This window comes from Saitoella complicata (genome assembly GCF_001661265.1).
Source record: "Saitoella complicata NRRL Y-17804 unplaced genomic scaffold SAICOscaffold_2, whole genome shotgun sequence".
Lineage (NCBI taxonomy): Eukaryota > Fungi > Ascomycota > Saitoellomycetes > Saitoellales > Saitoellaceae > Saitoella > Saitoella complicata.
The window spans coordinates 1-19,196 of record NW_017566993.1 but is presented as its reverse complement, the minus strand read 5'-3'; the positions used below and the strand labels follow the sequence as shown (position 1 = coordinate 19,196).

General features: G+C 52.5%; 10 protein-coding genes across 10 annotated transcripts; 4 read left to right on the top strand and 6 right to left on the bottom strand.

The window, feature by feature from the left end:
* Positions 1-72: 72 nt before the first annotated feature.
* SAICODRAFT_16627 (RhoGAP-domain-containing protein) lies at positions 73-4,415 on the bottom strand. The gene is made up of 2 exons (XM_019165680.1): positions 4,044-4,415; positions 73-3,984 (listed from the first exon to the last, which is right to left on the bottom strand). The coding sequence occupies exons 1-2, from the start codon at positions 4,167-4,169 to the stop codon at positions 307-309; spliced, it is 3,804 nt and encodes a 1,267-aa protein (XP_019026680.1). The 5' UTR covers positions 4,170-4,415; the 3' UTR covers positions 73-306.
* A 609-nt stretch (positions 4,416-5,024) lies between these two features.
* SAICODRAFT_52157 (guanine nucleotide-binding protein alpha-3 subunit) lies at positions 5,025-6,210 on the bottom strand (the record flags this gene model as incomplete). The annotated part of the gene is made up of 2 exons (XM_019169120.1): positions 5,025-5,209; positions 5,295-6,210. 2 exons carry the CDS (start codon positions 6,208-6,210, stop codon positions 5,025-5,027), a joined length of 1,101 nt encoding a protein of 366 aa, XP_019026679.1.
* Positions 6,211-6,979: 769 nt separating this feature from the next.
* SAICODRAFT_22973 (uncharacterized protein) lies at positions 6,980-9,211 on the top strand (the record flags this gene model as incomplete). Its single annotated transcript, XM_019166664.1, has 1 exon — positions 6,980-9,211. One exon carries the CDS (start codon positions 6,980-6,982, stop codon positions 9,209-9,211), a length of 2,232 nt encoding a protein of 743 aa, XP_019026678.1.
* Positions 9,212-9,392: 181 nt separating this feature from the next.
* Positions 9,393-10,600, top strand: SAICODRAFT_68930 (DnaJ-domain-containing protein; the record flags this gene model as incomplete). Its single annotated transcript, XM_019170433.1, has 1 exon — positions 9,393-10,600. One exon carries the CDS (start codon positions 9,393-9,395, stop codon positions 10,485-10,487), a length of 1,095 nt encoding a protein of 364 aa, XP_019026677.1. The 3' UTR covers positions 10,488-10,600.
* A 588-nt stretch (positions 10,601-11,188) lies between these two features.
* Positions 11,189-11,686, top strand: SAICODRAFT_148389 (uncharacterized protein). The gene has a single exon (XM_019165529.1). It carries the CDS (start codon positions 11,285-11,287, stop codon positions 11,579-11,581), a length of 297 nt encoding a protein of 98 aa, XP_019026676.1. The 5' UTR covers positions 11,189-11,284; the 3' UTR covers positions 11,582-11,686.
* A 1,799-nt stretch (positions 11,687-13,485) lies between these two features.
* SAICODRAFT_52166 (putative membrane biogenesis protein) lies at positions 13,486-14,009 on the bottom strand (the record flags this gene model as incomplete). Its single annotated transcript, XM_019169121.1, has 2 exons — positions 13,486-13,689; positions 13,749-14,009. Coding segments are annotated over 2 exons (465 nt in total), but the record flags the coding sequence as incomplete, so codon positions are not given.
* Positions 14,010-14,542: 533 nt separating this feature from the next.
* Positions 14,543-15,514, top strand: SAICODRAFT_4802 (uncharacterized protein; the record flags this gene model as incomplete). Its single annotated transcript, XM_019168912.1, has 1 exon — positions 14,543-15,514. The coding sequence occupies one exon, from the start codon at positions 14,543-14,545 to the stop codon at positions 15,512-15,514; it is 972 nt and encodes a 323-aa protein (XP_019026674.1).
* Positions 15,515-15,576: 62 nt separating this feature from the next.
* On the bottom strand, positions 15,577-16,063 carry SAICODRAFT_148360 (uncharacterized protein). The gene has a single exon (XM_019165528.1). The coding sequence runs from the start codon at positions 15,904-15,906 to the stop codon at positions 15,640-15,642; it is 267 nt and encodes an 88-aa protein (XP_019026673.1). The 5' UTR covers positions 15,907-16,063; the 3' UTR covers positions 15,577-15,639.
* A 394-nt stretch (positions 16,064-16,457) lies between these two features.
* SAICODRAFT_28686 (uncharacterized protein) lies at positions 16,458-16,895 on the bottom strand. The gene has a single exon (XM_019167202.1). The coding sequence runs from the start codon at positions 16,884-16,886 to the stop codon at positions 16,551-16,553; it is 336 nt and encodes a 111-aa protein (XP_019026672.1). The 5' UTR covers positions 16,887-16,895; the 3' UTR covers positions 16,458-16,550.
* Positions 16,896-17,357: 462 nt separating this feature from the next.
* On the bottom strand, positions 17,358-18,466 carry SAICODRAFT_148351 (uncharacterized protein). The gene has a single exon (XM_019165527.1). It carries the CDS (start codon positions 18,263-18,265, stop codon positions 17,465-17,467), a length of 801 nt encoding a protein of 266 aa, XP_019026671.1. The 5' UTR covers positions 18,266-18,466; the 3' UTR covers positions 17,358-17,464.
* Positions 18,467-19,196: the final 730 nt, after the last annotated feature.

Here is a 19,196-nt window from a genome sequence, read left to right as displayed (position 1 = left end):
TCATGTCATAGGGTATACCACGTACTACAAGTTATACCATAATCTTTTAACGATCGAATGCTCATGAGGATTGGCATAGGTATCACCGAATTGTCTTCTAATATTTGTCTGATGATCTCGATACGGATATAGGGGTTATACCTAAGCATAAGCTTTGTCCCTTGATTGCCAGCTGCAACTCCTCTTCACTCCCAAGAAAAACAAACAATATGATATAGAACATCCAGTGTCCAATCGGGTATATCCACCCTTACATTCCATTTGCAACCACCACCATCCCCTCACTCCCCTCTACCTCAATGTCCCTTACTCCGCAAACACAACCTCCGCATGCTCAATCAACAACTGCATCAACTTACTCTTTCCCTGCATATCCGTAATCTCCCTAACCCCCGTCCGGTCCCTCATCAACGTCGGGCTAAACACAACCGCCAGGTTCTTCGCATGCATCAAATTCGTACCCGCCATTCCCGCGACTCTACCCAGATGCAGCATGAGGTACCTCAAGCAGAGATAATGCGTCTCAGGCATGGATGTGAGGACGGAGCGGATAGCGGAGAGGCGGTCGGAATCGGAGTCGTGGGAGGAAGAAACGGCGTCGAGGAGATGGTGGTAGAGGTCGTAGGTCATGAGTGGGGTGGAGAGGTGGCGGAAGTATTGTTTCAGGACGCTGGTGACGCCGCAAATGTCCCCGGCTTCGGAGAGGTCAACTTCGCCGGCTTGGGCAGAGGCGGCTTCGAACATCTCTTGGATTGTTCGCATTTGGCTGGCGCCTCCCGACTTTCGGTAGATTCCTTCGAAGTCCATACCGCGTTTTTCGACTTCGTCGATACAGCAGGTGACAATATGCGGAATCGGCCGGCCTTCGAGCTCGGCTTGTTTGCCCAGATCACCGCCGAATAATGTATCCGATTTCTGCTCGGACTCACCCACACTCGCACCGTCATGTTCGGGGATGCCACTGCCCATACAGCTCACCGCAATATCCGGCAGACACTTCGTATGACACTGGAATCCACACGCAACACACCGCAACTCCGATCCACGAAGCTTGTCAGAGCAATGATCACACTTTGCCGAGCGAGCGAACTTGCTAGGCTGAAAGGAGTGCGATTTCGCCATCGCACTGAGGTTGTTCATGGTGATGCTGCGAGGGAGGTTCATGATATTCAACCCGTTCGGTGCTGACTGGGACATCGTCATACCGGTCCCACCCGCAGGCATCCCAGAGTTCTCCGAAGCCCAGAACTTGTTGAAACCCTTTACCGCACCCTTCGCACCCTTCTTCCAGTTGAACTTCTTGGGAGGCGGTGTAAACTCCTGATTATGTGGATCCACAACCGTAGCGGGTTCCATCACGACTTCGCCCTCGTCCAAGGTTCCCGCAGTCGTGAGCTTCCTATCCGCCACTACAACCGCAGGGTCACTCGTAAGAATCGTACTGATCGTCTGCGTCGTCTCAGACATCGGCAGCGTAGGTACAGCAGTCGCACTACTTGCCAAACTCGCCTGACTGTGGTTGTAGTTCATCTGTTTCTCCTTCTCCTTCTGACCCCTTCCAAACAACCCAAACCCTCCACTCTGTCCCGCACCGACATTGGGACTCTTCCCATGTCCGTGCGTCTTGACTTTACTCTGAATCTCCTGCATGAGCTCATTGTTCAAATCCGTAAGCTCGATATTCTTTTGGTTAAGATGATGAGCCTCTTCGATCGCTTGCGTACGCAACATCTGCAAACGAGTATTCTCATCAAACAGCTTATTGCGCTGGTTGATCAAATCCTCAATCTGCTCCTCAAAGGAAGCCTTCAGCTCGTCCAGCGAGTCCGTCAACTCCGCAATGATATTCGCTTTCATCATCTCCGCATCCGTTTCAGTACGTTCCTTCATTAACGCCCTTAACTCCGCCAACCTAATCTCTCGCTTCGCCTCGAGATCAACGAGCGTATTCCTCTTTTCTTGGATATTGACTTCGACTTCCTCTTCTGTCGGTTTCTTCCCATCCTCGAGCACTTTACTCTCCAGCTCTACAATCCTCTGACTCGAGTTCCTCAACTCCCTTCTCAATGCTTTCTTCTCATCATCTTCCTCCGCAACCTCATCCAACCTGGGACTGCTCGTAATCGACGCCCTCCTCCCCCATCCTCCCGCCGCCTTGGGACTCCTACTCGATTCGCGTCCAAGTTTAACCGATTTCGTACCCGAGAGGTCGGATAGACTCCGCCCATGCTTCAGGGCCTGACTCAACCGGGTGATGGTGGTGGTCGACGTCCCACTCTCATGCTTCGCCATCAACTTCGCGACATCATCATCCATACTCAACGCCCCAATCTCCGGCAAATCAACAAACGACTCCTGTACGCTCAATACCGACGTACTCGAACTCTTCCTGCTCGCCTCCAACCTCGGTTTGCTACCCACCGACGTCGGTGACGGCGCAGCCGGAGCAACCGGAGCTGGTTGTGATAACACAGATCCATACGAACTCTTCCTCGACGGCGCAAAGACCGAAGCAGCAGCACTCCCAACATCACTCGGCGCCCCCTGTCCCTGGCTCACCACCCCCAAACTCGACTGACTCGCATTAAACGCTCCGTAATTCGGTTCCGAGAACTGGGGTGCATTATTGCCGTTATCGCCAGCCGCAACGATCTTGCCACCGCTCACCGTAGCGAACCTCGCCGACGAAGGAGTAGGCGGTAATGGCGGAACCGGCGAAGAGCCACCAATCGTCTGCATACTCGGACTCGGCACAAGCGGGCTAGCACTCGCCTGTCTCGGCATCCCTCTCGGACTCTCAGGGATCGCGGTATTATCCTGCCCCAAGTTCCCCAAATCCTGTAAAGTCGTAGTCCTCTTCAACCCACTGAACCCACCGAAGCCCTTCAACGACTTTCGCCGACTCGAGGGCGGAGAATGCTTCTCACCCTCATTGTTGGGTAGCGCGAGTTGATCGTCGGGTAACGAGTTCTTCCTCACCAAACTCAGTTTCCGACTCAAGAACCCACCCTTCTTTTCCGGTAGCGCACTCGTCTTTCCCAACCCACTAGGCGCCCTAAACGGTAACGAGCTCATACTGACCCCGGGCGTACCGTTGTTGGCGTTGGCGTTGTCGTACTGTTCTTCCATCTGCCGTAATTCGGCCGGTCTTCCCTGCTTCGGGGACCACGTATTGAATTGTCCACCTCCACCCATACCACCCATCCCCAACCCCGTCGCGATGGTATTACTTGTCTTCATCGGCTTCTCATCAAACATGATCGGGATAAAATCACTCGTCCCATTCCTATTCGCAGCAGCCGCCGCAGCAGCTTCACTAGGCGTAGGCGCCCTCCTCGTTGGGGAAGGCGGCGGCATAAAAGCCGACAACGCATCCATATCCGCCGTAAACAACCTCGACTGTCGTTTCGTCGCTTTACTCACCTCCGTCGGCGGCGGCGCAAGCGTAACCTCCGCATTCGCCGGGCTAGGTGTGCGGATATCGCTCAACCCCGGCGAAGACATAGGCGGAATGGGACTCCGAGCGCGAGCGATCTCGCTTAATTGCATCGTCGACTGGCTTGAGGCGAGATGGGGGGGGATTTCCGGCAGTGTCTTATCGCGTGGTAGACCAGATGCTCGAGTCCCGTCTTTATCCCTCGTCCGATGTTTCCGCGACCGCGCCATTCGCTCGTTATGACACGAAATACAATAAATCCCACTACTTGTCTTCGCAAAAACCAAATCCTCGATCTTGCTCTTACACAGCCGACACCTAAAACACTCCGAATGGTAGGATTCGTCACCAGTCATGATGGCGAGGTCATCGATACGTTTGTTGCAGGCACGGCAGTTGTATGAGCAGTTTTCGCAGATGGGGGAGCCGTCGGCGAGGAGGAGGAGGTTGGAGTCGTGGTCGACGAGGGAGTTGCATTTTGCGCAGCGGAAGCATTCAACGTGCCAGATGTTTTCTCCGAAAGCGACAACGGAGCCTTCTTCGATGACCTGTACGCAAACTATTAGCATACGAACCAAGATGATGACCTCCATGTAGAGTTGCGTACCCCTCTACACCCATGACAACAAGGATCCTGACTCGCTTGTGTCCCATCCTCACTCGTCGCAATGGACCCACTGCCTGCACTCCCCGGGGGCGGCGCGAGCTGAATTGAAGGCATACTCGACATCATCGTATCCTAGTTAACCGCGTGTGCAGGTTCGTGTACGTGAGTGTATGTATACGTATATGCGTATGTGTACAGCGGTACAGATGTTCGTCACCACTGCAATCGCAATCGACCGATGAGCGATATAACACCCAGTCTCCGATGTGGTGGAGCACCTGTTGTGTCGTGTTTTGCAACTGCGCCGCGTTCAACGTGTCGTTCGTTTCGTATATTGCTGGGGGCTGCGGGTACACAGACCTCCTTCCCTTGTTCCTACTCCCAGCCGAAACACTTCTGCACACTCGACAGTATACCACCAGGATGGAAACCACGGTCAATACGCGTCCTTGATCACCGGATTAATGCTCAATTGACTCGAGCGGTCGATAAGGAGAGAACGGTAATACGGTGTTTTGGAGGAGAGCGCGTGTGTTGGGTATGGTCCCTCTCGGTGTAGCTTCCCTGCGCGTTGCATGGCTTAGCTGCCTAAAGAGCCTCGGCAAAGAAACAGCAACTGAACCAGGAATATCCTTTGCCGTCGTCGAATGGATAAGAGTCGAATGGTCATCGTCAATTGCAAGACAAGGCAGATGGTGAAAACGATATATGTCATAGCTTGCTTGTACCAAAAGTGCAGAAGATATGTAGTCCCGGCCGCTATGCCTCAAGCGAAAAACAATCGAGTCGAAAAAAGAAACTCCATGATTAACCGACCAAAGATCCCGTCCATCCTGCGCTGCTTTGCTCTGCTCTGCTGCATCCTCCTCCGTATTCTCATCCCTCTTCCATTTTACGTGTGTATCCCTCTTCCACATCCATCTCCTTCACTACTCATCAACGAGTGCATGCTCCCCCGCAAGTCGAAAGTCCACACCGCTCTTATAGGATTCCACTATCCTGTAACGCATTCTGCAAAATTGTCTCCTTAACCGCCGCGAACACCAACCGAATATTCCCCGTATCAGTCGCTTGCGTAAGATGTGGATACACCTTCAACCCAGCTCGATTCAGTTTCGTAAACTTGTATAGGATGAATTTAGCCGCTTTCGATGGATCTGGGCCACCTATAACGCAAAACACCGCACGGTTAGCCAATCACGCTCACTCCAAAGAAGCCCCATTACAGAGGATAGGTGATCGATGACATACCTTCATACTCGGGAAAATACTCCCCCAACGGGACCCTCCCCAACTTCCCCTTAAACAAATCCACCTTATTCAGAAACAACACAACACTCGTCCTCACAAACCACCTGGAATTAACCACACTCTCCCACAACACCAAACTTTCCTCCATCCTATTTTGCCCACTCTCTTCGAGGAGGACTTGGTCGTATTCGGAGAGTGCGACGCAGAAGATGATGGAGGTCACCGCTTCGAAGCAGTGGATCCATTTTTTGCGTTCAGAGCGCTGACCGCCGACGTCGAACATGTGGATTTGGAGGTTGCCGGAGGTAAATCGCGTTTCGAAAATACCTGTTGTTTTAGTCCTCGCTCTCAAGACATCAGACTCGGTCGGACAGTAATCGGGGCTCGATATCCGGCCTGCTGCCTCGAAGAAGTATTCGGCGGAATCCATGAGGTAGAAGGTGTGGAATAACGCTGGATCCTCGACCATTCGTTTCGTCGCGGGATACGCCCATATCTTCTCGCACGCCCTCACGATGCTCGCGTCCAACACGCTCTTGTAGTCTTCGTTAACCATTGCTCCATCAATCTTCGCGGATGCCTCCGCTAGGTCAAGAGGGAGGGGTGCGGGTAGTAATTCATTCTCCTGTAACGCAGCAATCAACGTCCTTGCGCTATCAAGCAAATTCCGATAAATCTGCGGCCGATAGAAAAGTAGCTCAGTCTGCGAGAACCCATTTTGGTGGATAATCTTCATTTGTTTGACGATTGTGCTCTTTCCTGATTCCCCGGATCCGAGGAGTAGGATTTTACACTCCTTTCGTAGTTTCCGCGCATCTTCTTCGAGTTGTTTGTCTATCCGGGTTGTTTTTAGACGGGCGGATCTGTCGTTTTGTAAGTCTCCGGTTCCGGCTTCTGAGGAGAAGCAGGAGCCCATTTTGAGTTTCTCTCTGTCTTTCTCCTGTCAATCAGAGAAACGAAACGAAATTCGCCTTGGTGGAGACCGTGTGAAGGCTTGGTTGGGGGAGTTCGGCGATGTTGTACGTACGACGTCAAGGGGCGTACTGTGTGTCTCACGAAAGGAGTAGGTGGTACCGAATGACCCTCCAGCGACAGCGGCACAAAGAACTTAAGCGTCGAAGACACGAAGCAGCCGTTGTACGACCTTGCTCTTAGAGATTGAAGCGCACCCAACACACCAGTTATTCCTCGCGCTCGAAGTGTGTTGCCGCTCGAGGGTGCTGTCGTACGTAATTGACGCGTTCCTTCAAGAATCCGGTGCGTCGCTCTCTCAACACACCCCTTCTTTCGAACTATCTCTGTCTTGAGGAATGACCGAGCTTCGTAACTCTACCCTCTCCTTTGATGGTCCGTGCGCTCGACAGGCTGGTTATGGCAATTAGGGCGCCTGGTTGCCGAGTCCCGTCCCGTCCTCACGTGAGAGCGAGAGCGCGCGCAACCCAAATGCGCATTAATTGAATGTTATTTAATACGTCAGGTTATGTCATCACGTGCATGCTCACCACAGCAACTATCGGCGAGGCTGTTGCCCAGAGAACAATCAAGCTCCAGACAACAACACCAGAAACTGAGGGCAAGAACATCGCGACCATAGCATTCAGCCCGTTTCCTCGGTCGTTCATAATCATATAGGACCTATTCAACTCTTCAATTCCCTCATCAATCCTTTTGAGCGCCGATCAACCATGGAATACTTCCAAGAACCAAAATCCCTGGACCAGCACCAAGTCGCACAAGCAATCCACCTCGCCCAACAACAACGACATACCCCCCACCCGCACCACCAACAATTCCCAATTGATCCAACATTACAACATGAATACGCTTCGTACGCTGCGTCGATGGAGGGAGCCGGGGAGGGGGGACACGAGCAGCAGGGCCCGTTTGGGGATGAGGTGAATGTGAATGTGTTTCAGGATGTTACGCCATTACAACAGGCTGCGGTGTCGTTACAGCAGCATCACCAAGCGTCACCGCAGATCGGGCAAGATCAACCACCAGTCCAAGTCCAAACGCAACCACCTCTCTCCGCCGCTTCCACCACCGGAACAGCACATGGCACCCCCGTCCCACCCCCAGCACAACTCCAAGCCTCACTAATATCCGCGCCCGCGCCCACACCCGATATGACGAGTGTCGACGTCGACACCCTCGAACTTCGCCGCATAGCCCAAGACTCCCTCTCCCAACCCCTCTCCTCCCTCGCCGAATCCGTCCGTCTAACAACCCACACCCCAACCTCCGAACGCCACCGCCAGATCTTCGGAATGTCATACCTCCTCCGCACATGCGACCCCGCACCCCCCGAAATCGCGGTGCCGAGGAATAGGATATATGCACGCTATGTAGCGGTGTGTGCGGGGGAACGTATGAAACCGTTGAATCCGGCGAGTTTTGGTAAGTTGGTGAGGGTTGTGTTTAGGGGGATTAAGACGAGGAGGTTGGGGGTTAGGGGACAGAGTAAGTATCATTATTGTGGGATTAGGTTGAGGGGGGAGGATGACGTCCCACGGTCTGAGGATGATGATGATGAGGGGATGGAGAGGAGAGGAGGACAGATGATCGAGATTGGTGAGGGAGGGGATATGGATGTTGCGAATGGGCAGTTTTTGGGGTATCATGATTATTATCTGCATTTCCCACCTGTTGCTGGGTCGGGGAAGGCGGCGGCGAAGGAGGAGCAGCCTGCGACGGGGTCACTGACCACCGCTCCAGACGGCGGACTGCCATCATCTTCATCACGGTTCACACTACCACAGATCCAATCTTACCTCCCAACCGAAGGCCACGATCCAGACCTCGTTGGGATATTGGTGGGGCTATATAGCGCACACTGCTCTCAACTCATCGAATCCGTTCGCTTCATGCGGCTCAAACAGTTTCTGACGAGTATGGCGGGCTTCCAGTCTGGACTGACCATGCCCGTTCAACGACTTTTGTGTGGAAGTGAAGGGTTGAGACGATGGGTGAGTAGAGCGGATTTGGGGATGTATAAGGAGATCGTCAGATTACTTGCGCCATTAGCACTACAAGTCGTGCCACCACCCGTGTTGGCGTCGCTGCGGGCGTTGAGCTCTACGCTCCCGGGGCATCTGAGGGCGAGTTTAGTAGCATGCTGTCCCCCCGACTTCATCGAGGCAAAAGCGAAACCAGCGGAGGCGTTCGCACGGCTTCTGGGACGGTTGTTGAGGGTGAATGATACAGCGCACGCCGCGGCACGGTTTTTGGTCAATCCGGCGGATCGGGAGTTGATGAGGGTTGATTGGGTGCGGTTGGTTGATATTAGGGGGATAGTAGAGAGGGAGGTGCCGATGTGTGGGCAGGATGCTGTGAGGAGGGTGTTGGAAGAGGAGATCCCGGCACTACTTGCGGGTGTTGATTTGAGTCTTCCGAGGGGGGCGGGTGAGGGGGGACAGTTGCAGCCAGTTCAGCAGCATACGAGTTCGGATGTGTTGGAGCATTGGGCATCGTACCTCACGCGCTTACCGAGTAGGTTTCCGAGGGTGAGTCCAAAGTTGTTTTTACTTGTGATGGGGGCGGTGATGAGTGCTGCGTTAAGGGATGTTACGGTGGGTGGTGGTGAGGGGTTTGGAGCGTGGTGGGTTGTGAGGTGTTGGGTTGATGAGTTCGTGGGGTGGATTGGGGAGAAGGGGGGATTCTTGAATTTGGAGGCGGTGGAGCATCCGGGGCCGAGGAGACGGGAGACAGTATTACAGAAGGATGCACCTGGAGAGGAAAGCATGGGGGTGAGAGAAGGTGAGGGGGAGAATGAGCATGAAGATCAAGAGGATGCCGAGATGGAAGGTGAAGGAGAGGGAGAGGATGCAGGAAATGAGAACAGAGAGATGGATAGCATTTACGCTTCAGTAACGAAGCTGGACGAGGACTTTGATGGCCAGGATACACAGGAAGCATAACCTTTGATTAAATTTAATTGGTGACTAGTTAATACCTGGATTAATGATGTAATGTGCTGGGATTCTCTGGAAGGTTCACCCGACGCGCGACCAGAACCTTAAAACACCACACCGACCCATGACCATGGAGGAACACCATTGATCTACACTTGATTCCTACTCGAATACACACGAAACAACGATGGGAAAAGACTACTATCAGATCCTCGGCGTTCAGAAGAGTGCGTCGGACGATGAGATCAAGAAAGCGTACCGGAAGCTCGCGCTGAAACACCACCCGGATCGTAACGCGAACGATGTCGAAGGCGCAAAGAAGCGGTTTCAGGAGGTTAGTGAGGCTTTTGAGGTGCTGTCTGATTCGGAGAAAAGACAAATCTATGATCAATTGGGCGAGGAAGGATTGAAGGGGGGGATTGGTGGTGGTGGTGCTGGGCCTAGCGGCGCTGGCGGGTTCCCTGGTGGAGCGGGAGGATTCCCGGGTGGGTTTGGTGCGGGAGGGTTTCCGGGTGGAACGCAGTTCAAGTTTTCTACCTCGGGCTTTCCCCCGGGTGGTGGGGGACGGGGTGGGTTCTCGCCTAGTGACCCGAATGATATCTTTGCCCATTTCATGAATGCGTTTGGAGGTGGTGGAATGGGCGGTGCATCGTTTGGTGGAATGGGCATGGATGATGATATCCCCATGGGCGGAACCGAGTTTTTCACCAATGGTGGTGCACCACGAGGACGTCGACCAGGCAGCATACCGGAAGAGAAGGAGGTCATTACCAAGCCTTTTGCAGTTTCTCTGGAGGATATCTTCAAGGGCGCAACTAAGCGTCTGAAGATCACGAGAAGAAAGGGTGGAGTACCAACTGAGAAAATCCTCGAAATCAAAGTCAAGCCAGGCTGGAAACCCGGCACCAAAATCACCTTCCCAAACGAGGGCGACGACCTACCCAACGGCACCGCCCAAGACATCCAATTCGTTCTCGAAGAAAAGCCACACGCACGATTTACTCGTTCCGCCGACGACCTCCGTCTTGAAGTCGAACTCCCTCTCGTCGAGGCACTAACCGGATACTCTCGTGACGTCGAAACAATCGAGGGAAAGAAGCTCCGGGTACAAGGTACACAACCCGTCCAGCCCGGACAAGAAGTCAGGTTCCCGGGCCATGGCATGCCGATTAGCAAGAAGCCGGGGGAGAGGGGTGACCTGGTTGTTGTGTTTAAGGTGAAGATGCCGAGTACGTTGACGCCGGAGAAGAGGGCGGCGTTGAAGGATTTGTTGAAGAACTAAGGGATGGGGGATGGAGTCGAATGAATGAGTACGAAGATCAGTATGAGTATTGGGAGGGCGTTTTATGGGTTTTAGAGATACCGATTATCAATGCATATGATTTACGCTGGCGTACATTCTGTCCCGCATGTAACGAACGTAGTCTAACATTGAATGGAACAGAGGTAAGGGGTAGTCACAATTAGAAAATAAGCGTTTTCTGTATACTTACCGTTTAAACGGGATAAAAGGCCTTGGTTTTGGCTAACCCACCGTTTTTTCAAGTTCCCATTTTCGCATATAATCAGCGATTTCTCAGACAGGGACCTGACATTAGACCATGGCAAACCTACATTAAGCTAGGGAGGGTCGACATTAGGCTAAGGCATGTGCAGCACCACTACGCCAGCATACGAGGCATTCGAGACTCCCTACCATTGCTACCCAACACGATTGAAGGTTGCAGCATACACTCAGCTTTTGCTTGCTTTTGCTTGCTTTTGCCTGGTTGCATCGTATCCTTCTGGAACTGGTAAGTTGACGGCATTCTTGCCCTTCATGCATGACTGGATGCTTATGTCCGTTTTCAGTTTATGTGATATCGTCGCATACATCCCATCAGAATAATCGCCTACATCAGAGCTTTCAATAGATACCTCATACACCTGCTTAACAAGCTTCACTGGTTCAGCATATCGCTCCTAGTTGTCGAACGGGCTGGTAAGGTCTCTGGAACCACGCAAGTTGCGAAAGCCAAAAGGCGGAAAAGAACAGCCAGGCCAAGAACAACAACGCCTGTGGTGGTCAGTTTCGCTGGAATGATGAGACGTCGTTGGAGTACCTTATCGAGCTTTGGGAGCGTGACGTCGACAGACTTACGTCCAGCCGTACGGAGACCTGCAAACGGAATGATTCACGCTTCAGAGAGCTCATCGAAGCTCAACCCAACTTCAGCTGGTAGGTTATCCTCACCAAAATCAATAACCAGACGAATTTGTGGAAGGCCGCCGAGAAGCTTAGATTCAGCACGGGTAACGGTGATTTGCGTGAAGCAGAGCCTAGGCAGGTGCTTCAGAAGAAGTTCAAACGCTACTTTCCACTTGAGCCTATCCTAGGTGCACGTCATGGTCTCAGACCACTCGCTATTTCACTCGACGGAAACATCATGGTTTCGGTAGATGACGACGCAGACGATTTGCACGACGCACGATCACGCTAACACCCCGCGGTAACATTGCTCGACACGCTCCTGCCGAACCATCTTCGGTATCAACGGATACTCCGATCAACATCAACCCCACGCTTTTGCATTCCCCTGAGGATGATATGCTGCTTGGAAGGGATGCTACACAACGAGCTGAAGTTGCTGCTGCTGTTCATGCAGTCGCCCGCATTGAAAATCCTGGCCTCGATGTGAATGAACCACCGAATGTTGCTCGGGAAGATTCCGCTACCGGTCAAATCTCAATGTTGTCCATTGAGCTTATACGGTACAACACAACCCGCGAATGCACGTTTATTGCGGTCGGCACGAAGCACGGTTCGCATTCGACGTTTGTTGACATCAGAAGGCCATTTTCACAACATCTTTATACAGCCCCATCAACGCTGTCGTCACACGGTTGGTGTATAAGACTAGTGTCCCTTTACCGAGACCGAATTTAGCAGAAACATCTCCGATAGACGACGCAGTTGATGATTGTGATCCGAATTGATACAAGGCAACGGTATGGAAGATAGAATGCGACTCGCTAAAGTTGGCGACATGTGCGATTGATTCTTTTTCCTTATAAATCGTCCTTTTTTTCTAATTTTGACTACTGCTATAGTAAGAAACCACCGGACGTGACGTGACGCATTTCGAGAACGAGGAAATAGTCTGAGTGCACAAACCGCAACCGTATGCAACACTTGTGAAGTAGCACCCACAGAAAGGACAATCACACTAGCGTGCGTGCGTGTACATTCGGTCGAGTCAGTCACTCCCGTCGAAACGCCAAGGTACACACCCTGGGAAACGAACGTCCAATGTTGGCAATGACGTATGCCGGGAGACAGCCGGGTTCGGTCGTCACCATTCCGATAGAACCTGATAAGATTAGCAGGGCAGGGCCTTGGCTAAGTAACACGTGCAAAATCACGGGTCCACACCCCACCCCGCGCGCGCTCGTCCTGGGAAAGCTTGCTGGACCGTGTCTCCGGCTTCTAAGAACTCCCTAGCCGAGGCAAAATGGCGGGTTGCATATTGTGGGATGTACGGCGTATTGGTTAACTTGGGCTGTGATGCATGGAGTTCTTGGATGGTTGCGCGTTCATTGGCACACTGTCGTTGAGGTCCATGAATGATTTATGATCTGACTTGTCAATTGTTCACTCGATTCCTCATAATCATGGTCGACTTTGTACTTTACGCGAGGAATGGGAAGGGAGTTCGAGGAGACGGAGGAGGCGGACGGCGTGGAGGAGGAGGGAAGAGGAAGATGGGAATGGGGAACAGGATATGGCCGGTGGTGACAGGTCTAGATAACAGGAGTCTCATACCTCACCGATAGCAACTCGAACATGTCGTACAACGATTACAAACTTAGATGATTAACCAATCGAAGAACACCGGATAGATTGACGGCGTCACGAAGATTACTGCACAAACAGACCTTGAGGACCGTGCATTGATTGTCGATACGTTCCTCACTGCCTTTGGAGGTATGTCAATGCGTAACCAGCCTTATGATGAGTTCGCCTATCAATATTCAAGCCAATAACGTACAGACAATCGAACACAATGAATGCGTGGGACCTACGCCGATTGGATACAGTTTGGATAATAACTTATTCCGATTCGTATCTTCAACGTATAGTATACTCTTCCCTCAAAGCCCGCAATCCCATGATCTCGTATGATCCATTCACCATTCTCCATTCCGCCTCCCCTCACCATTCTCCATTCCGCCTCCCCTCACCATTCCCCCGCCTCGTCATACACACCCCCACACCACGCTCCTCCAAGGTACTCTCACACTTACATAGTAGAGAACCCAGTGGTAGTGGCCTGCGCGGTCCTCGCTCCAGTGGCAGTCGCAGCGGGCTTAGCGTTCACGACGTACTTCCTGACGTACCCGCGAAGGAAAGTGCGGTAAACATACTCAGCGCCGGAGAACTGGGGGAGGACGAGCCAGAGGAGGAAAATGGATTTGGTGAGGTAGTAGAAGGGGATGAAGTACAACTAGACAACGAGTTAGAAATTGCGACGGAGTATGGGGAGTAGAGGGGAGAGAGACGCACGATCGTCTTGGACCAGAATTCAAGGACGCTGAGTCCGCCGAAGACGACCCAGTAGGTCAACAACCTGGTGTCGTCCGCGGTTCCGGTAGATTCGATAGCCTTGACGGAGTAGAATGCGGGAAGTGCGAAACCGATGAGGTTGGCAAGGAGGGGGGAGAGGCCGGTGTTGAGGAAGAGGAGGAGGGTGTAGACGGCGGTGAGGCCGAGAGCGATATAGTTCTTCTGGACACCGAGCTGCTGCTCGAGGCGGACTGCAATGGGGTCTGAGCAATAGTTAGTAACTGTAGAGAGAGGTTTGGAGGAAGGACAGGGATCGATGCGGCTGCGACCGTGGAATTCGGGAGAGAGAAGGAAAAGAAGGGGAACGTACACTTGGAAAGCTCGCGATCCAAGATGGCGAGGTAGCGCTGAGCGTCGGCGGCGGTAGGGAGAGACATGGTTGGACGCAATTGATCTGAAGGCCTGATCCTTTTTGGTGTTTTCCTTTGCGTTGCTGCAGCTGGGATTGGAAGGGCCTCGGGAAGTTGCGAGGGAGAAGCGTCATGGGGAACTCAATAATAAAGATACATCAGGAAAAATAAGAAATAAGTCATTCAAATTTGAAAGAATCGTCTGAATGCGTGCTACCATTAAAAAGCATCAAATCCTCGGCTCATGTACCGAAAGCTCGGTTGCGGTCAGAAATCCTCGAAGTTCATCTCGACGACCGAAAAGACAAAACCAACAGGTCCACCCACCACCAATAATCAATAGTCCACGACAGACAATGTCGCCCTTTTAAGGGATTGCATATAATGACCGACGCAATAAGCACAGATCAACCAAGAGATCATCTATCTCAACCGAGGAAGAGGCGTCCCAGTAAGCCGCCTCCGGATTGGGTACCACCTCCAGAGCCTCTACCTGAGCATCTCAAGTACTCGCCATACTTTTATGCGTTGAAGGATGCTGGTTTGCCGATCGAGCGACCATTGAAGTCGGATACGTTCGCGCCGCTGTATTTTGACCTCCCGATTGATATCTGGCATATTCTCGAGGTGGAAGATTACACCCTCTCCTTCTCCGATCTTGCCCGCGAAATCGAGTCGCGGTATCCGTTGCTTGAGAATGGGTTTGAATTGTGTTGTCGTTTGGTGAGCGCTATCGAGAATCAAACTTCGAATGTTGCGAAGATGACGGCGACATTTGTGTTGTGGTGGTATTATCGAAATTGGCCGTTGGAGATGAATCCTTTCTTGGCGCACTTCATGGGGGTTTGGAGAGCGTGGATGCATGATGAGGAATCCGTCATGGAAGAGCATGTCGCCATCGTGGGGTTGGTCCTCGAAGGCCGCGCATCGATACTCAAGCGGCATTCCCCATTTCTGTTCTTGCAGTTCGAGCCGATCGGAGAAGGCGCACCCAACCCCATCTTTTCCGAGATCTACCCGCCGCTTCCAATGGTCCCAGACCACCTCATTGAAGCCCTCGTCTTGCAAAACACCATCGGAAACGAGAAATGCACCGTCGATCTCGGTCTCAATTTCGAATACGGCTCCGAAGGGGACTATTACATCACGAAGCAACGCCGAGAATGGTTAGAAAAATTGCAAAAGTGCTTGGACGAGGCGCTTGAGAGTGGGGAGTTCGAAGTCGATGATAGCGTTAAAAGGGAAGATGGGGATGATGATGATGAGGAGTATACTGACGAGGAGGGGGATGGGAGGAAGAAGGACAAGAAGAAGAAGAGGAAGAAGAAGAGAGGTGGGAAGAAGAGGTGGGGATAGGTGAAGACGTGAACGGTGCGAGCGTATCCCGCATTCCGCGGTGACGCTGTAATGCACCGGCACAAGACATCGTTCATTCAGACTCGAATGACAGAGCGTATCCCGTTCTTCAAACAACGGTGACGCTAACGAATATAAAAACAAAACAAAAGGTAAGTCCTTGCCATCATCGTCTCTTTCTCACCCCGTTGCGGTCTTGCGGATACACGAAGAAGGAAGACCTCAAAATGATGAATATTCGGATGTATACCTTTCGATCTCCGAAGTGTCATATGTGGAGAATACCGACTGCCTTCCTTCTGAACATTGAAATATTCTTTCTCCGTGTGTGTGACTGCGATGGAGGAAGATGAGGCGAGCCAGAAGTCGATGAGAGTACGGCGTTGACTCATGTTTGTTTAGAGATCAATCAGCACGCATTACGCCGACGTGCAACGAGTACGAGCTACCGGCCGAGAACCCCAGCCGATTGGGGAAAGACTATGGTATGTTAAATATCTCTTTTATGCACGACCCCGCAAGGTCCATGGCACACCATGAACCTAAAATGATGAATGTCTGGATGTTTACCTTTCGATCTCCGAAGTGTCATATGTGGAGATTCCCGACTGCCTTCCTTCTGAACCTGGGTTTCATTTGGTGTGCCTTGTTGGACTTGTGGGGTGTTGTTGGTGGAGTGCGAAAACCCCTAGAGGATATTTGACTAATGATGTCTGTTGTTAGGCATTACTGGAGGAAACGCTACCATACACGTCTTACGGTACGGAGGATGATCTATGAACGAGGCATATTCTGGAATGTGAGGGGAAGACAGCATGAGAACGTATCATTCTCGAAATTAATCTACGATAGCTTGCGAGAATACAGAAAGTCAAATGTCTGAATCGCTCATAGCCTAACGCCGTAACCATAACCCCAACCGCACATCGACATCCCTCTAACGGCTGGCTCTAAGTATACATCACCTCTTGATTCTGATCCCCCTCCTCCGGACGAACCCAACACTTGAGAGATTGTGGCGTGGGTGTGGTACGGGCTATGCGTCACTATCCTGCTCTTCCTTTACCCCCTTCTTGACCTTTACTCTCCGTGGTTTACCCCTCGGAGCCGCATGCTCAACATCTTCATCCTTCACCTCTCTTTTCACCCCCCTCTTAACCTCCCTCTCCCACCCCCTTACTAACCTGCCCCACTCCTCCTTCGCCTTAACATACCTCTCATCCAACCGCACCTGATTCCACACCCGCTTGAAGATCTCACTCGCCTCCAACTTCGTCTGATCAAGTTCGACGATCGGTATGATCGTCCCGTCTTCAGCGTACTTTCGGCCGGAGGCGTGGTTCGCGTACCGTTTGGCGCGCGTCATGCCCATCTGGATAAACTTCCTACACATATCCGCGCCCACAAAGGCTCGTTGCCACTCTACCCCTCCTCCCTCTTCCTTGTCCATCCTCTCCAAATACCCTTCGAACATGCCCTCAATCTCCCGCGCACTGCGCGTCGCAATCTCGGGGGTCCGGAAACGCCAGTGAGGGCATATCTCGCTCTTGTAGGGTTCGCATGTCAATACGCCGGTTTCGGCGCGGTGGATGCGGTAGAGGTGGGGGGTTTGGCGGTAGTTGGCTGTCGGGGAGGGGAATTTTGTTGGGTTGTCGTAGTAGGGGGGTTTGGGCATGGCGAGGACGGTGGAGATCCAGTCGTAGTAGGGGGCTAAGAGTGCAGAGGAGGGGGACGGGGCTTCTTCGCGTACGCAGTGTAACGTAGACACGCGATGACATCACCGACGGCCTGCGCCACAGCCCACCGCACACACGTCACTGGCTGATCAGGCTTCACCAGCCACACCCCCGCCGCTGTACTTAACATCCGATCGTCCACTTGTCCTAACTCCCTAACCCTCCTCTGTTCATCTCCTTCAACGACTCGCAATGGCATCCTACGCAGACATGGCTAAGCGCGGTCCCGAGCAGTAAGCTCTCCCTTCCCTCTCTTGACCGGGATGTATGCTAACCATCCCTCAGAACCCCCGAAGAAAAAATGGCGAACCCCGTCCCAGAAGTCATCGCCGAAGACGTCCCAGAAACCACATCCACAATCGACGTCGACTCCGGCTCCGTCACCGTTGTCCCCCACGACTTCCTCACCCAAGAAATCCAGACCAACACACAATCCGAAGCCCGCGAAATCGCTGCCCGTCAAGACCGCATGGCTGAAGAGGCAAAGAAGGAACAAGAGGAGGCGATTAAGGCCGCGGCTGAGAGGGCGAGGGTGGAGGCGGAGGAGATGAAAGCGCATGCGAAGGCTGCTGCGGAGAATGTCGAGGAGAAAGCGCAGGAGGTAAAGCACAAGATCGGAGAGGTCGTGGAGGAAGGCGAAGAAAAAGCTGCAATCGGCGCCCAAAAAATCGAAAAAGCCGCCCACAACCTCACCCACGCAGCCCACGACCTCGCCTCCGACGCACGCACTACCGCATCCCGCTCCGCCGCCTCCGCCAAACGCGTTATCCACCGCGACATCGGCGAAACGAACGCAATGGTCGGACTCGTCGTCGATGCGATCGGATTGGCGTTTTTGGGGGTTACGGGGTATAAGAAGTATGCGCGTGGTGAGTTGACGTGGAAGACATTTGGGCTTGGGGTCGCGGGGGCTGTTGGGTTCTTTGCTGTGCAGGGGGTTGTGCAGACGGTGTTTAGTAAGAAGTTCCAGAGGGAGCATGTTCCGGAGGAGAAGAAGGAGTTGTGAGTGGATCATAGAGGGAGAGGGTACGATAGGATGGAACTTGAGCGTGGTTTTTGAGCGCTTGGCTTTTGAGTATTGTTTGAATAGTCTTTAATTCATGTGACAGCTGAAGCTGTATTATACCACCTACCTCTCGGGATGAGTTTACGCCTGTGCTCGAGGTAAGTCACCTCATATGGCCAATGTCAATGGTGCGTGCGTGTGAGAGACGGACATGTCAACCGCCGGTGGCCAGGCACGGGTTTTACTCCCGGACCGTGTTGCCTTTGGGTGTTGCGACCGCTGCCTCGGGACCAAGTGCTGTTTCCGACTACAAATCTGATACGGTAGTCGATGATATATCATACAGAAGAAGGTGACGATCACTCGCGATTGAGAAGTGGTAGGAGGAGGCATGCTCTACATTACTCATCATTAGGTATTAATCAATTTTCGTAACAGATTAATCAGACGTCGTACACCATCCGGACCCATAACCTGTCCTGATCCTCCGTCTCCTCCCTACATCTCCTTCCCACGCCCGTGCGGATACCTCACCATGTACTTCACGGCCACTCCTTCCCCATTTCCCTTGTACGGCATTACCATCGTGTACTGGTTAATCTTCCAACACTTCTGATCCCAGTATCCCAAACTCCTCTCGGTGACGAATTCAAAGTTGTGCGCTTCGTAAACTGAGGCATCTTGAAAGTAGACAGAGCGACGAAGATGGGCTTTACGTCGACGGCCCATGCCATCAGCGCGGCCTGTGCCATCCAACGCAGCCCAAGGCCGTAGAATTCGCTGCTAAGTCCTCTCGATTCGTCGTCGTCGTACTTAGGGTTAGGGTTAGGGTTAGGGTTAGGGTTAGGGTTAGGGTTAGGGTTAGGGTTAGGGTTAGGGTTAGGGTTAGGGTTAGGGTTAGGGTTAGGGTTAGGGTTAGGGTTAGGGTTAGGGTTAGGGT